The following is a 15,321-nucleotide window of genomic DNA, read 5'->3' on the forward strand; positions in this document are numbered from 1 at the left end:
GCCTCAGAATGCAACAGAGCACCCCAAGTGCAGGATAGGAGTAACAGAGACTCAGGCCCACAGAATGCAACAGCAGGGGAAGAAAACTGTGAATCAGGCTAGGAAAACAGCTCTGCATTCGGATGCCACCGCAAGCCACTGGGGCTTTGGTTTATTGCCATGGTGTCAGCTAAACTCCCTTGATGGATCTGTAGCGCTCTCTATCTCTTCTCTGACTGGAAACACTGGGTCTATTTTCTTTGTATCTAACAAATACCAATAGAAACCCATGCATTGACAGGTGCAGAGGGAGGGTGCTAAGGAGCTGGAGGGAGCTGGGTCTGAGGTTGGGAGCGGATGACAATTGATGAAGGCGTGGATGGGGTTTTCTGGGGTCAAGGATGGAGGGGCAGGAGGGAGCATGGGGGCCAGTTCTGAGGCTATGCCACATATCTGAAATTCATATGAAATTCTCAAATCTAATTTGTACTCATACAAATCTGACCCAATGGCTGGGACTGTCCTCATCCCATCTAATCTGATCCATCTGCCTGTCCTTGCAGCTAGCAAGGGATGTGAAGGGTAACAAGAAGGGTTTCTACAGGTATGTTAGCAACAAAAAGAAGGTCAGGGAAAGTGTGGGAGGCAACCTAGTGACAGATGATGTGGAAAAAGGTGAAGTATTCAAAGCTTTCTTTGCCTTGGTCTTCACAGACAAGGTCAGCTCCCAGACTGCTGCACTGGGCAGCACAGTATGGGGAGGAGGTGAGCAGCCCTCTGTGCTGAAAAAACATGTTAAGGACTATTTAGAAAAGCTGGACATGCAATGCATCCGAGGGTGCTGAGGGAGTTGGCGGATGTGATTGCAGAGCCATTGGCCAGGATCTTTGAAAACTCATGGCAATCGAGGGAGGTCCTGGACGATTGGAAAAGGCAAATATAGCGCCCATCTTTAAAAAAGGAAAGAAGGAGAATCTGGAGAACTACAGACCGGTCAGCATCACCTCAGTCCCCGGAAAACTCATGGAGCAGGTCCTCAAGGAATCCATTTTGAAGCATTTGGAGGAGGGGAAAGTGATCAGAAACAGTCAACATGGACTCACCAAGGGCAAGTCATGCCTGACCAACCTGATTGCCTTCTGTGATGAGATAAGTGTCTCTGTGGATATGGGGAAAGTGGTGGACATGATATACCTTGACTTTAGCAAAGCTTTTGATACGGTCTCCCACAGTATTCTTGCCAGCAAGTTAAAGAAGTATGGGCTGGATGAATGGACTGTAAGGTGGATAGAAAGCTGGCTAGATCGTCGGGCTCAGCGGGTAGTGATCAGCGGCTTGATGTCTAGTTGGCAGCTGGTATCAAGCGGAGTGCCTCATGGTCAGTCCTGGGGCCGGTTTTGTTCAACATCTTCATTAAAGACCTGGATGATGGGATGCAGGGCTGGCTTTAGGCCGATTCTGCCGATTCCCGCGCCTAAGAGGGGCGTCAGTACGCCGTACCGGGGCGGCCCGGCTTCCCCAGGGGCCAATTTAAAGGGCCTGGGGCTCCCAGCAGGGGCTGGAGCCCCAGGCCCTTTAAATAGCCCCCAGAGCCCTGGGGTAGCGGGGGGCTCCAGGGGCTATTTAAAGGCCCCTTGACTCCAGCTGCCTCTGCCCCCCTGGTCCTTGAAATAGCCGCCGGAGCCCCAGGCTGCTGCTGCTGCCGCCACTGCCCCGGAGGGGGCACTTACCGTACAGGGTGGGGCCGGGGCTGGGGCTGGGGCCGGCTCTGACCCCCTCAGCCAGGGGTGAGCTGGAGCCGGTTCGCACGAACCGGTTGTTAAATTTTGAAGCGGTTTTAGAACCGCTTGTTAACCGGCTTCCCTGCGAGGGGGCTGCGGCTTTGATGGGCTCCGGCCGGGAAGTGTGTAATTCCTCCTCCGGCCGCCGGGGGCGCTGCGCTGCGGGAGCCACGTGGGCCGCCTCCTGGCCCTGTTGCTGCTGCTGCTCCTCCGACCTCTGGCCCTGGGGCTCCCGCTGCTGCCTGGTGGGTCCCCGGCTGCGTCCTGCTGCTCGGGCTGCTCCAAGGCGCCCTCCCGGGGAGTACCCGCCACCCTGCCCCTGTCTCCGGCCCCTGCCGCACCCCCGCCCTGCTTCCAGCCCCGCACCTCCTGCTGCACCCACAGCCAGCCCCTGTCTGCACCCCCTGCCCTGCCCACAGCCAGCCCCTGTCTGCACCCCCTGCCCTGCCCACAGCCAGCCCCTGTCTGCACCCCCTGCCCTGCTTCCAACCCCGCACCTCCTGCTGCACCCACAGCCAGCCCCTGTCTCCAGCCCCTGCTGCACCCCCTGCCCTGCTTCCAACCCCGCACCTCCTGCTGCACCTCCAGCCAGCCCCTGTCTGCACCCCCTGCCCTGCCCACAGCCCCGCACCCCCTGCCCTGCCTCCAGCCCCGCACCCCCTGCTGCACCTCCAGCCAGCCCCTGTCTGCACCCCCTGCCCTGCCTCCAGCCCCGCACCCCCTGCCCACAGCCAGCCCCTGTCTGCAGCCAGCCCCGCACCCCCTGCCCTGCCTCCAGCCCCGCACCCCCTGCTGCACCCCCTGCCCTGCCTCCAGCCCCGCACCCCCTGCCCTGCCTCCAGCCCCGCACCCCCTGCTGCACCCCCTGCCCACAGCCCCGCACCCCCTGCTGCACCCCCTGCCCTGCCCACAGCCAGCCCTTGTCTGCACCCCCAGCCCCGCACCCCCTGCCCTGCCTCCAGCCCCGCACCCCCTGCCCTGCCTCCAGCCCCGCACCCCCTGCTGCACCCCCTGCTGCACCCCCTGCCCTGCCCACAGCCAGCCCTTGTCTGCACCCCCAGCCCCGCACCCCCTGCCCTGCCTCCAGCCCCGCACCCCCTGCCCTGCCTCCAGCCCCGCACCCCCTGCTGCACCCCCTGCCCTGCCTCCAGCCCCGCACCCCCTGCTGCACCCCCTGCCCACAGCCCCGCACCCCCTGCTGCACCCCCTGCCCTTCCCACAGCCAGCCCTTGTCTGCACCCCCAGCCCTGCACCCCCTGCCCTGCCTCCAGCCCCGCACCCCCTGTCTCCATCCAGCCCCTGCTGCACCCCCTGCCCTGCCCGCAGCCAGCCCCTGTCTCCAGCCAGCCCCGCACCCCCTGCTGCACCCCCTGCCCTGCCTCCAGCCCCGCACCCCCTGTCTCCAGCCAGCCCCTGCTGCACCCCCTGCCCTGCCTCCAGCCCCGCACCCCCTGCTGCACCTCCAGCCCCTGTCTCCAGCCAGCCCCTGCTGCACCCCCTGCCCTGCCTGCAGCCAGACCCTGTCTCCGGCCCCTGCCCGCACCCCCTGCCCAGCCCGCAGTCAGCCCCGCACCCAGCCAGCCCCGCACCCCCTGCCCTGCCTGCAGCCAGCCAACTATCAAAACATAAATTATTTTCCTAATATGAAAGTGAAAATCTATAATTAATATTCTTTTAGAATGTGGTGACGTCTATCAATATGGGTAAGAGATCAAGAGACATTGGTAGAAAGTACCCATGTGGGATTAAGAAAAGAGCCATATCCAAGGCAAAGGCAGTTGAAAGACAGAAGCAAAAGGGTGCTTTAAGCAAGTATTTTAGCAGACCTGATTCTACTGTTGAGCCAGAAGAGCTCCGTGAAGATGCAGATATGGTTGAAAATTCTCCAGTAGAACATACGACACAGACAGAGAATGACAGCAATGACGAAGAATTTGAAGAGCCAAATCAGTCTGAAGAAGACAGTCAAGGTGAAGAGAAGACTACAAAAAGGGTTGTAACTGATGCTGAAGGTACTGAGGGTCAAGAATGCTTTTCTGATAAGAAAGATGCAAGTGGTTTAGATCCAGAACAGAAAGGCAACTTCAACTCTGCTGACCAAATAGAAATATCTGATGATCCTGCAACTTGGCCAGAATACATTAGCCAGCATATCAGGGAGTATTTAGTCAAACAAGGGCCGCCTAAAATTATTGTAGAAGATTTCCCTAAAAATAAGATTGGGCAACACTTTTCAAAGTTTCACTGCAAAAGGAAATTTTCAAATGGTGAAATTGTACCTCGTCCATGGGTGATATACTCAGTGTCAGCCGACAAGATCTTTTGTTATTACTGTAAGATTTTTTGCAATAATGTGACAAGTTCATTAGCATCTAATGGTTTTAATGACTGGTCTAATATTCATACAATATTGGCCGAGCACGAAAACTCAAAAGGACATTTACAAGCTGCGCTTAGTTGCTGCGACTTTCAGCAAAGGTTATCTGCTGGAAAAACCATTGACGCAATACAACAAAAACTTATTGACCAAGAAGCAAAATGCTGGCATCAAGTTTTTGAGAGATTAGTTGCTGTCGTTCAGTTGCTAGCAGAACGAAACTTATCATTTCATGGATCTGATGAACGGTTGGGAACATCATATAATGGAAATTTTCTTGGAGTTATTGAATTATTGGGAAAGTTTGACCCAGTGATGCAGGAACATTTACAAAGAATCAAGAACAAAGAAATACATGACCATTATTTAGGAAAAAACATTCAAAACGAACTTATTAGTATTGAAGGGAATGCTGTTAAACATGAAATAATAGCTCGAATTAAGGCTGCTAAGTATTTTGCTATTATACTCGACTGCACTTCTGACATTAGTCACCAAGAACAAATGTCATTGACAATTAGGTATGTGGCTGATGGTGTATCACCAAATATTCCGGCAGGAGTATATGAACATTTCATTAAATTCATAGTAGTAGAAAGCAGCACAGGTGAATATTTGTACAATATCCTTTTAAGTGAACTCGAAGACCTGGGATTGGACGTTGCAAATATCCGTGGGCAGGGCTATGACAACGGCGCAAATATGAAGGGAAACATATCAGGTGTACAAGCACGACTTTTGAAAACAAACCCAAGAGCTTTTTTTACACCGTGTCATGCATGTCACAACTATAATCTCATTTTGGGAGACGTGGCCAAAACATGTCCAGATGTGATGAGTTTCTTTGGAGCCTTGCAGCGTATTTACGTCCTTTTTTCTGCATCTACTAAAAGATGGACTATTTTTAGAAACCATGTTACTGGCTTTTCTGTAAAGCCTCTTTGCGAAACACGATGGGAATGTAGAATGCAAAGCATTAAAGCTCTGCGGAACCAAGCAGGGGAGTTTTATGATGCACTCGTAGAGGTAGCAGAGACAACTACTGATGCTCAAGCAAAAAGTGAAGCTGAATTGCTGGCTATTCAAATGAAGAATTATAAGTTTTTGGTTTCACTAGTTTTCTGGCATGATTTACTTTTTCAAGTGAATTTTGTGAGCAAAGAGCTACAGAGTGATACAATGGATATTTCTGCAGGAATTTCTTCATTCAAAAGAAGATCCAAAAGAAGCTTACAGAGTGCAATGCTTCAGTCAAGTCTTAGACAAAGCTTTACAGTCACTTGAACCAAGGTTTGAACAGTTACAAAAGCATGAGAGTTTATTTGGATTTTTATGCGAATTCAAAAATCTTCCCAAGGACACTATACGAAAATCTGCTGCAGATCTGGAACTCGCATTGACAGAGGTGAAACTAGTGCAGGAAAACGAAGAAGTTTCAACTATAAAATCAGTTGACATAAATGGCTACATGCTTTGTGAAGAACTGGAAGCATTAAAGCCAATTCTTCCGTCTGATTGTAGAAACCCCCTAAAAATGCTTCAATTTCTTGCATATAATAACCGATCAACAGCATTCCCAAATTTATTTATAGCAATTCGAATCTTCCTGACTATTCCAGTAACTGTAGCCTCAGGAGAGAGGAGCTTCTCAACGTTAAATCTAATTAAAACATATCTGCGATCAACAATGCAGGAAGACCGATTAAACAGTTTGGCAATCATGTCAATTGAATGCGAAGTAATGAAGAGCTTACAGTTAGGCAATATACTGAAAGATTTTGCTGAACAAAAAGCAAGGAAGATAAAGTTTTAAAAACATATAGGTGAGGTGTACAATAAAGTTCCTCTTAACCAACTTGATATTTATAATATATGACGCAATGTATGTAATATATAATGTTGTTGATATTGATATAGTTATGGAAAGTAAATAATACATGGAAGAAATGAAAGGGGTTTTTTTACGTGGTTTTTTTTTAGTCATCCCTGCCGGGGCCCCACTGAAAATGTTTGAATTGGGCCCCACACTTCCTAAAGCCGGCCCTGAATGGATTGCACTTTCAGAAAGTTCACGGATGACACTAAACTGGGGGGAGAGGTAGATATGCTGGAAGGTAGGGATAGGGTCCAGAGTGACCAAACCAATTGGAGGATTGGGCTAAAAGAAATCTGATGAGGTTCAACAAGGACAGGTGCAGAGTCCTGCACTTAGGACAGAAGAATCCCATCCACTTCTACAGGCTGCGAACCGACTGACGAAGCAGCAGTTCTGCAGGAAAGGACCTGGGGATTACAGTGGACGAGACGCTGGATATGAGTCAGCAGTGTGCCCTTGTTGCCAAGAAGGCCAACAGCATACTGGGTTGCATTAGTAGGAGCATTGCCAGCAGATTGAGGGAAGTGATTATTCCCCTCTATTCGGCACTGGTGAGGCCACATCTGGAGTATTGCATCCAGTTTTGGGGTCCCCACTACAGAAAGGATGTGGACAAATTAGAGTCCAGCGGAGGGCAACAAAAATTATTAGGGGGCCGGGGCACATGACTTATGAGGAGAGGCTGAGGGAACTGGGCTTGTTTAGTCTGCAGACGAGAAGGAGGGGGGATTTGATAGCAGCCTTCAACTACCTGAAGGGGGGTTCCAAAGAGGATGGAGCTCGGCTGTTTTCAGTGGTGGCAGATGACAGAACAAGGAGCAATGGTGTCGAGTTGCAGTGGGGGAGGTCTAGGTTGGATATTAGGAAAACCTATTTCACCAGGAGGGTGGTGAAGCACTGGAATGGGTTCCCTAGGGAGATGGTGGAATCTCCACCCTTAGAGATTTTTAAGGCCCAGCTTGACAAAGCCCTGGCTGGGATGATTTAGTTGGGGTTGGTCCTGTTTTGAGCAGGCGGTTGGACTAGATGACCTCCTGAGGTCTCTTCCAACCCTAATCTTCTATGATTCCTTCATACCTAGAGACATGCACTCAAACACTCCCACCAGTCAGTCATGCATGGGCAAACTGTGGGTTTCCTTTTAAAGATGGAGCTTTTCCTGTTGATGTTTCCTTGTGGTGTATGAAAATGCCTGGCACTGGGCAAGAAGATTGAATGGATTGTATCTCCATGCATGGAGTGCCCTCTTCTGGTGCCATAGGGTGGTTGTGTATACACTGCAAGGTAACTCTCTCTCTCTCTCTCTCTCTCTCTCCTTGTGAGGCCCTCTTCACATTCCCCTCCGTTCATTCTATCATGATTCAGAATTGTGCATAAAGACTGCTATTTCTCAGGCCTCCATGCTCAGAGCTGATAACATGCACAGAGCACAGTCCCTCCGTGTGACCGTTTCTGAACAGGTAGATGGCAGCTGCTGAGTCTCAAGGCACTGTTAGTGGCATGGTGGCTCCAGAGAATATTGGACCAATAGCGAAGGAATTGGTGGAGTTTAAACTAAACTGATTTTTTTCCCCTGTTGCACTTTTTTGGTTATGGGGGGCTGCGTTTCAAGGCTGTTGAGATGTAAGAGACAGAAACAGTGAGATTTAAATATGCCGGAGAGATGTTGTGTCCTACAGACACACACACACGGGCTACAGGGAAAAGAAAATTAAAAAGCTTTCCTCACAAGAGGGAGATACTTTTCTTTGGGCAAGTCATTCTCTCCCTGTGCCTTGGTTTCCCCATCCATAACATGGGGATAGTGATAGTGACTTCCTCTGTAAAGGGCTTTGAGAGCTAAAGATGAAAAGCACTGGACATGAGCTAAGTATATTTATTAATTAATTACATTAATATTATTAACACTGCCTAAAAATGAATGCAAAACAATGGCACAGGGACTCTCCCTCCCGAGAGTTGGCAGGGTAAGCCGGCTGAGTCCTGTTACATGGCTGTAAGTCACAGAATTTCTTTATACATAACTCCAATACCTGCTTTTATTAATAAAATGGGCTCTGCTCTGCATGCATCTGTCCCCGTGCATGCAGCTACCTGCTGGGTGATGAGGGGTGCTGGGACAAGGAGCACTGGTTATAAATACTATGGAGTGGTTTTGTGGGGAGATAGGAGAAAAAAATGACCCTACAATAAACAAACAGGTGGGAAGTAAATAGTGGGGTGCAGGAGAAAAAACTACAACTCCCACGAGTCCTAGAGGCAGTGGAGGCCTGCCCCAGTGCATTGTGGGCTTTATAGCCTCAGTTTTATTTTGATGAGTACTTCAATTCCCACGAGCCCTCGCGGCAGCAGGCCCCCCCCTGGTGCATCATGGGATTTGTAGTTTGTGGTGCTCTCAGGACTACAATTCCCATGAGCCCTCGCGGCGACAGGCCCCCCCCCCTCCAGCTTGCCCTGGTGCCTTATGGGATTTGTGGTCTCTAGCGCTATCAGGCCTGCGATTCCCACGAGCTCTTGCGGCCTACCGCGCGGTGCACTGTGGGAGTTGCAGTCCGTTCGTCTCCCAGGGTGCCCCGCGCTGGCCCCGTTGCCCTTGGTGGCCTGCCCGCTCCGCGCCCGCCCCGGCCCCGCCATGCTGCCCGCTCGCCGCCTCCTGGTCCTCGGGCCCCGCGCCCTGCGCCTGCCCGGCCTCCGGGCCCCGGCCCGCTCCTACGCCGAGGCGGCCGCCGAGGCGGCCGCCGGCCCGGCCCAGATGTCCTTCACCTTCGCCTCGCCCACGCAGGTGCGGGGGGGGCACCAGGGGTGTGTGTGTGTGGGGGGGGTCCTAGGCCGGGCCTGGGGGGCAGCAGGGGTGTGTGTGTGTGTGTGGGGGGGGTCTTAGGCCGGCCTGGGGTGGCACCAGGGGTGTGTGTGGGGGGGATTCCTAGGCCATGCCTGGATGGGGTACGAAGGGTGTGTGTGTGTGGGGGGGTCTTAGGCTGGGCCTGGGGGGCAGCAGGGGTGTGTGTGTGGGGGGGGTCCTAGGCCGGGCCTGGAGTGCACCAGGGGTGTGTGTGGGGGGGGGGGTCCTAGGCCGGGCCTGGGGGGCACCAGGGGTGTGTGGGTGGGGGGGTCCTAGTCCGGGCCTGGGGGGCAGCAGGGGTGTGTGGGGGGGGGTCCTAGGCCGGGCCTGGGGGGCAGCAGGGGTGTGTGTGGGGGGGGTCCTAGGCCGGGCCTGGGGGGCAGCAGGGGTGTGTGTGGGGGGGTCCTAGGCCGGGCCTGGGGGGCAGCAGGGGTGTGTGTGGGGGGGGTCCTAGGCCGGGCCTGGGGGGCAGCAGGGGTGTGTGTGGGGGGGTCCTAGGCTGGGCCTGGGGGGCACCAGGGGTGTGTGTGTGTGGGGGTCCTAGGCCGGGCCTGGGGGGCACCAGGGGTGTGTGTGTGTGTGTGTGTGTGTGTGTGTGGAGGGTCCTAGGCCGGGGTCGGGGGGGTCTTCGGCCGGCAGGACGCGAGGGGTGGGGGGGTCCTAGGCCGGCCTGAGGGGCAGCAGGGGTGTGTGGGGGGGTCCTAGGCAGTGCCTGGGGTGGCACTAGGGGTGTGTGTGGGGGGGTCCTAGGCCGTGCCTGGGCGGGGTACGAAGGGTGTGCGTGGGGGGTCTTAGGCTGGGCCTACACCGGCAGTGTTAGAGCTGGTGATGTGCGTCCCCAACCAGGCAGGTCTCTTCTCCTTCGAGGCTGGGCTGTTTGTTTTCCTGTCTCCTCTCTGAGCTTCCCCTTGGAGCCTGCCCTGCGGCTGGCACAGGGGTGTTCTTTGCAGGGTGCTGGTATGGGCCAGTTAGATCTGTGCCTGAACATGCAGCCCCATCCTAGAGCGTGTGGGGGTTGTGCCATGTGGGGATGGCAAGGAAGAGTCCCCAGATGTGGAATTCCGACACACACACACAATCAGGAGCCTGGGTGTAGTGACCTTCAGAGCATGGTGCAGGGCACCTCTCCTTGGCCCAGTGTCTGTCTGACTGTACAGCTCATTCCACGGCAGGCAGGGGGCTGCTAGAACCATTAAATGCAGGTGGTTTCATGAATGTTATATCCTGGTGTTGTGTGATGGCAACTTTTTTTGTGTCTGGTCCCTCTGAAGCTTGATGCGGGTGCCAGCCCTGTGAGAGCAAGGGGCTCTCACAGGGCTGGGGGCGGGGAATATCCCGAGGCTCTGGTGGGAGCCATGAAATGCCATTTATGCATCTAACCTCTGTTTGTGGATTGTTACATAGCGATAACAGACCCTGAAAAGAGTGTCCAACTGGTAGAGAAATGTTGTCCACAGCCTGTTTCAATGCAGCACAAGCTCTCTGCTAAAGGGGGAGAAATGCCTGAGTAGGTGCTCGGCAGACTATCTGCCCCGGCTGCCCAATGCAAGCAGGGGGGAAGGCAGGGATCAGGCCCTACAAGAGCAGTCATTGAGGATGGAAGGGATTTAGAAATGTTTTTATGTTAAGAGACGGACACAGTAGTTCAGGCACAATACACTGGATTATCAGATTATGGCCTAATCTTCCAGGCTGCTTTGCTAGTGCTCTTCAGTCCTGAACCTGAACCCGTAGCCTGGTCCTGGGGCCCCCATGCAGCTCAGCCGGTGCACCTTAACCTGACCCTTCAGCACCCAGTTCTGAAGCTCCCCAGCTCTGTTGGTTGTTTGTGCTGCAGTAGCACTGGGGACCCCAGGCATACGTCAGGGCCCCAGTATTTTGGGCACCGCACACACACAATGAAAAGGTGAGCTCCTCCCGGAGGATCTTACAGCCGAAGTACCTTCTCGCCCCTGCAGCACCCCCTGCTGTGTCAGCTCTGCCCCCACACTTCTCCGCTCTGCCCCACCCCTTACCTTCAGCATTCCTGACGCTCCCGTCCTGCCTTTGCGGAGCTGCTGTGACTGCTGTTTTCCCTGTACCTGTGTGGTCAGGGTTGGCTCACAAGCGAGATGTTTGGTCTGTCTGATTCCTAATGGTGCATGTGTTGGCATGGCGTGCGTCTCCTGCTACGGAGGTGCCCAGGGTTAGCATGGGGCCTCAGGACTGGGCTAACTACGGTGCTGTTGGTTGGGATTGAGGTGCACTGGCAGAGTTGTGAGAGGCGTGTCCTGGAGCTGGGCTAGCAAGGGGTGCTGCAGGTTAGGATTGAGGTGCATGGGTGGAGCGGGGTGGGAGCCCGAGTGTTGAGCCAGCAGGGGGTGCTGCAGTTCAGGTCTGAGGTTGCATGGGCAGAGCGCTGGGGGGGAATCCGCAGGGCTGGAACAGAGCACTAGCACTGCAAGGCAGGACTTGTGCTGCATTGGCAGAGTTGCGTGGGAAGCTTGCGAGGAGCCTGCCTCGCTATCTCTCTCCTATCAGCCTCCTCGGCCAAGGTTCACTTTAAGGGCTCCCTACGCTCTTCCCAAGCTTCTCCAAACCGCTCCCTTTGTCTCTCTCACCCACTCCCGACTCCATGACTCCTCACGCCGCCCCCCTGCGCTTGGAGCGCTTTCCCAGTCAGCGTTTGCCAGGCCCACTCCCTCCCCACCTCCCGAGTCCCACCCTTCTGAAGCATTCTGGCTGTACGCTTACACTGAACCCGCTCGCCCCTTCAGCTGGGAGGGCAGGGTAGGGATTCTGTTAACTCAGCAGGTCGTGCCCATGTTGTGAGAGCAGATTCCCTGGGTCCCTTCTGGCCTTGCTCAGCCAATGAGCTGCAGGATATGGGGAGGGACCTTTGCCTGGTACTGCCTCCTGCTGTCGGGGTAGAGAACTGCTTCCAACTGTCCTTCCCCTCTCTCAGGTGTTGTACAACGGCGCCACCGTGAAGCAGGTGGATGTCCCCACGCTGAGCGGCTCCTTCGGCATCTTGGCGGCTCACGTTCCCACCCTGCAGGTCCTTAAACCCGGAGTTGTGACGGTCTTTGCCGAGGACGGCACAGCGACCAAGTACTTTGGTGTGTGAAACTGGGTGGGACCCTGAAAGTGTGAGAGGAGGCAGCAGGGAGGAATTGTTGTCTGGAAAGGACTCCCCTTCAGGGTTACCGTGGGGGAGAATCTTTGCTTCACCATTGATCCTGGGAGCCTGGACTCCTGGGTTCTGTCTGTGGGTCTGGGAGGGGGCTGTTGTCCAGTGGATGGAGGATTGGGAATCTGGACTCCTGAGTCCTATTTATGGCTCTAGCACTGTGTGAGTCTGGGCAAGCCACATCATCTCTCTGCCTCAGCCCTCCTGTCAGTAAAATGGGGCTAATCTCTCCTTCCTGGAGCTGGGGAGGGAGTCTAGCAGGCTTACGAAACCTCCGCGAAGTGCGTTGAGGTGTTCAGCTGGAGGGTGCTGTAGGAGTCCTACGACTGGGTGAGTGGCAAGTGAAGATTCACCACTGGAGCGTGCGCCAGTCCCCTGGCAGGTCCAGGTAGTCTGTCCTGGTGACTAGAGCGCCTGACACCTGGGGCAGTGAGAGCTGACAACAGACCTGACCTCGCAGTGCTGCTGCGGGGGAGGGCTAAGAATGTGTAAGCTCCACTAGGTACAGACGGGGGTACCAGCCATTGTGACTCCTTCCCGCCACCGTTATCCTGTGACCTGGCCCCACAAACCAGGCTTAGCTCACAGCCCTGCCCTGTACCTGGGGCCCGTGGGCCGCCCGCCGCACCCGCTGACTCAGTCCCCCTGCTGTTGTGTTTGCAGTGAGCAGTGGCTCCATCACAGTCAATGCTGACTCCTCGGTGCAGCTGCTGGCAGAAGAGGTGGCCACTTTGGACATGCTGGATCTCGCTGTGAGTACCCTGCAGTCACCTGCCTGCGCTGGGTGGCGGGGAACAGGCTGGGCTGGGCCCCGCTTGCTAGCAGGGCAAAGAATCTGGCTATAAGCTGAGGTCTGCTGTGGGAGATTCACTCCTTATTCCTCCTGCGTGGGCTGCCTGTCTCAGGAGCTTCCTGTGGCCGAGGAAGGTTTTCGCAGATCAAGGTCTGTTTCCTCACCCTGAGCTCTCCACCCACTGCCCAGGATCATAGAGTTAAACCTTCCTTTAAAGGATACAGGGGGAAGAAGCTGAGTTAAGCCCTCCCTGCAAGCTGCATCCCTTTGTCCTGGAGTGTTTAGTGATCTTTAGCAACACCACACCAGCTTCTTTTAATCATGGGGCCCTTTAATAGGCTGTCCAAATGCCCAGGCTGGCCTCAGACCCACGGACCAGGCCTCTCTACACACTCTGCATATGGATGAGTGCCGGTGTGCAGGACTGGCCTACGCTGCAAAGGCTGCACAAATGGACTGCTGGGGTTTGCTCCAGCTTCCAAGGACAAGCCTCTCTGGTGCCCTCCCACGAAGGTTTTTAGTGCTGCTGGCTCAGCAGTTGCCTGTTGTGGCGTTGCTGAGTACGCCCTTACCCTTAGTTACTGCAGCTCTACTGACTCTTTTAAAGTGCCAGCTGCCCTGGGGAAAGGGGCCTGGCTGACTGACCTGGGGCAGCAGGTCCTGTCTAACCACTGCCCTGGGACACCCCAGACAATGCCCCAACTGAGAAGGTCACTTGGTCTGTCTCCATGGCCTGGGCTGAGACAAATTTGTTCTTGTAGGTACTGTGGGCTTGAAAAGGGGCTTGACTTGAATGAGCAGCGTGTGGCATAGAGGTGTCCCTGAGCACCCCACCCTGGGCACCCAGTGCCGGTGGGGGGCCCAGCTCGTTAAGTCCAGCCCCTGTAGTAACAGCCACCTGCTCAGCTCAGTGATGCACTTCAGGGTGTAGCTGTTCCAGCCCCAGAATCCCCGGCGGTGCCGGAGGCAGCTGTGCTCTGACGTACTTTCCTGCTCCTAATCCCCCGGTGACCGCTCTCCCCCTTGCTTGTGTGTTTACAGACTGCTAAATCGAATCTGGATAAGGCCTTATCCCAGCTGGCTGCAGCACCTGACGAAACGGCTAAAGTAGAAGCCCAGATTAACGTGGAAGCCAGTGAGGCCCTTCTGAAAGCCCTGGAGTAATTAGGGTAAAGCGTCTTCTGTAACATGGCCTGGTGGGGAGCTCCCGATCTTTGTTGTTAGCCCAGTCCTCTTTGAAGCCCAATCTAGAAGGACTGAGGCTGCGCAGGGCTACTCAGCCCGATGGGAGATTGGTGTCTCCACAGCCAAGCTTCCCTGACTACCCTGATGGAGGAGGGAACCCACTTGCAACCAGAGGCAGACACTAAAGCAGTTGGGGGTATGCCCCTGTCATAGCGGGCCTCTGCCATTAGATGGCAGCCTGGGCCAGGTCAGTCTCTGATCAGGGCTGCAGGGCAGGAGAAGGTGCCTGGTTAGCAAATTACTAGAAGGTAGCTAATGCCTGGACACGGTCGGTTCCTGACCCAAGCTGGAGTCTCCCCATTTATAGTGGCACTCTGGTTAATATGTCACTGCTATTAACAGACTTCGCTGTGGGGTCTGAAGGCTTCTAGATATAGCCTCAGACCCGGCAGGGCAAATTCGGGGCTGGGACGGTACTGGGAGTCTGACTTACAGGTGAGGGGTATGGCAGGCTGCACCATCCTAAGCTAAATAGCTACACATGCCTTCTTCTCTCCTCCTCTTCCCCCCCCCCCCCTTTTGACACTGATCTCCTCAGTGAGAACGGATTGCTCCTGTCTCTGGTGCTGCCCAGTGCCCCCTGAGCTCAGTGCCCGATCCTCCCAGCATATGGCATGCTGGGTCTTAGCGCTTGGCTGAGTGCCTGCTGGGTTTGAAAGGGGCTGCACTGACAGCCCCAGAGACCACCTGAGTGGGTATAAGAGGGCAGGCTGCCCAGCTGTTAGCCCCTGGTCATCTTCATGGATGAGAGGAGAGCTTGCCCTGTATGGCCAGTTTGCTCCTTGTCCGCTCTCCTGGGGCTGTCAAGGGTGCTCGTGGTCCTCAGTGCCTTGTTTCACATAGGCCCCAAAATGCCCGTCGGTCATGAACAACTTCCAAGCCTTCCTCATTGCTCCCTGAGCCTGGATCAAACCTTTCCACTTGTCTGTATTGCAGGGTGTCGATGTGCAGAAGCCATGGACTGGGGCTGGGCCTGGCTCCCCTCCCCCCACCACCCGTTTGTACAGATGGCATGAGACAGATTCGCTTTGATCAATTAAAGAAAACAAAAGCCCCAACTTGCTGAGTGTGACCTTCTTCTGAGGCAGGTTCAGCCTGTGGAGCGGAGCCCATGGTTTGCACAGTGCTCCTCTGCAGGTGACGTGCCAATTGTGGGGATGTTCCTGCCCCAGCTGTGGTCTGGCCGGGTGAAGCTGGGAGAGGTCGCCCCAGACGTGTGTAGGGTTGTAAGGGGTCCCCTTAGGCGGTTGCATTTCCAT

General features: G+C 54.9%; 1 protein-coding gene across 1 annotated transcript; it reads left to right on the plus strand.

The window, feature by feature from the left end:
* Positions 1–8,645: 8,645 nt before the first annotated feature.
* On the plus strand, positions 8,646–15,120 carry ATP5F1D (ATP synthase F1 subunit delta). Its single transcript, XM_065422236.1, has 5 exons — positions 8,646–8,795; positions 11,800–11,953; positions 12,688–12,776; positions 13,859–13,986; positions 14,999–15,120. Exons 1-4 carry the CDS (start codon positions 8,646–8,648, stop codon positions 13,979–13,981), a joined length of 516 nt encoding a protein of 171 aa, XP_065278308.1. The 3' UTR covers positions 13,982–13,986; positions 14,999–15,120.
* Positions 15,121–15,321: the final 201 nt, after the last annotated feature.

This window comes from Emys orbicularis, chromosome 24 (genome assembly GCF_028017835.1).
Source record: "Emys orbicularis isolate rEmyOrb1 chromosome 24, rEmyOrb1.hap1, whole genome shotgun sequence".
Classification (NCBI taxonomy): Eukaryota; Metazoa; Chordata; order Testudines; family Emydidae; genus Emys; species Emys orbicularis.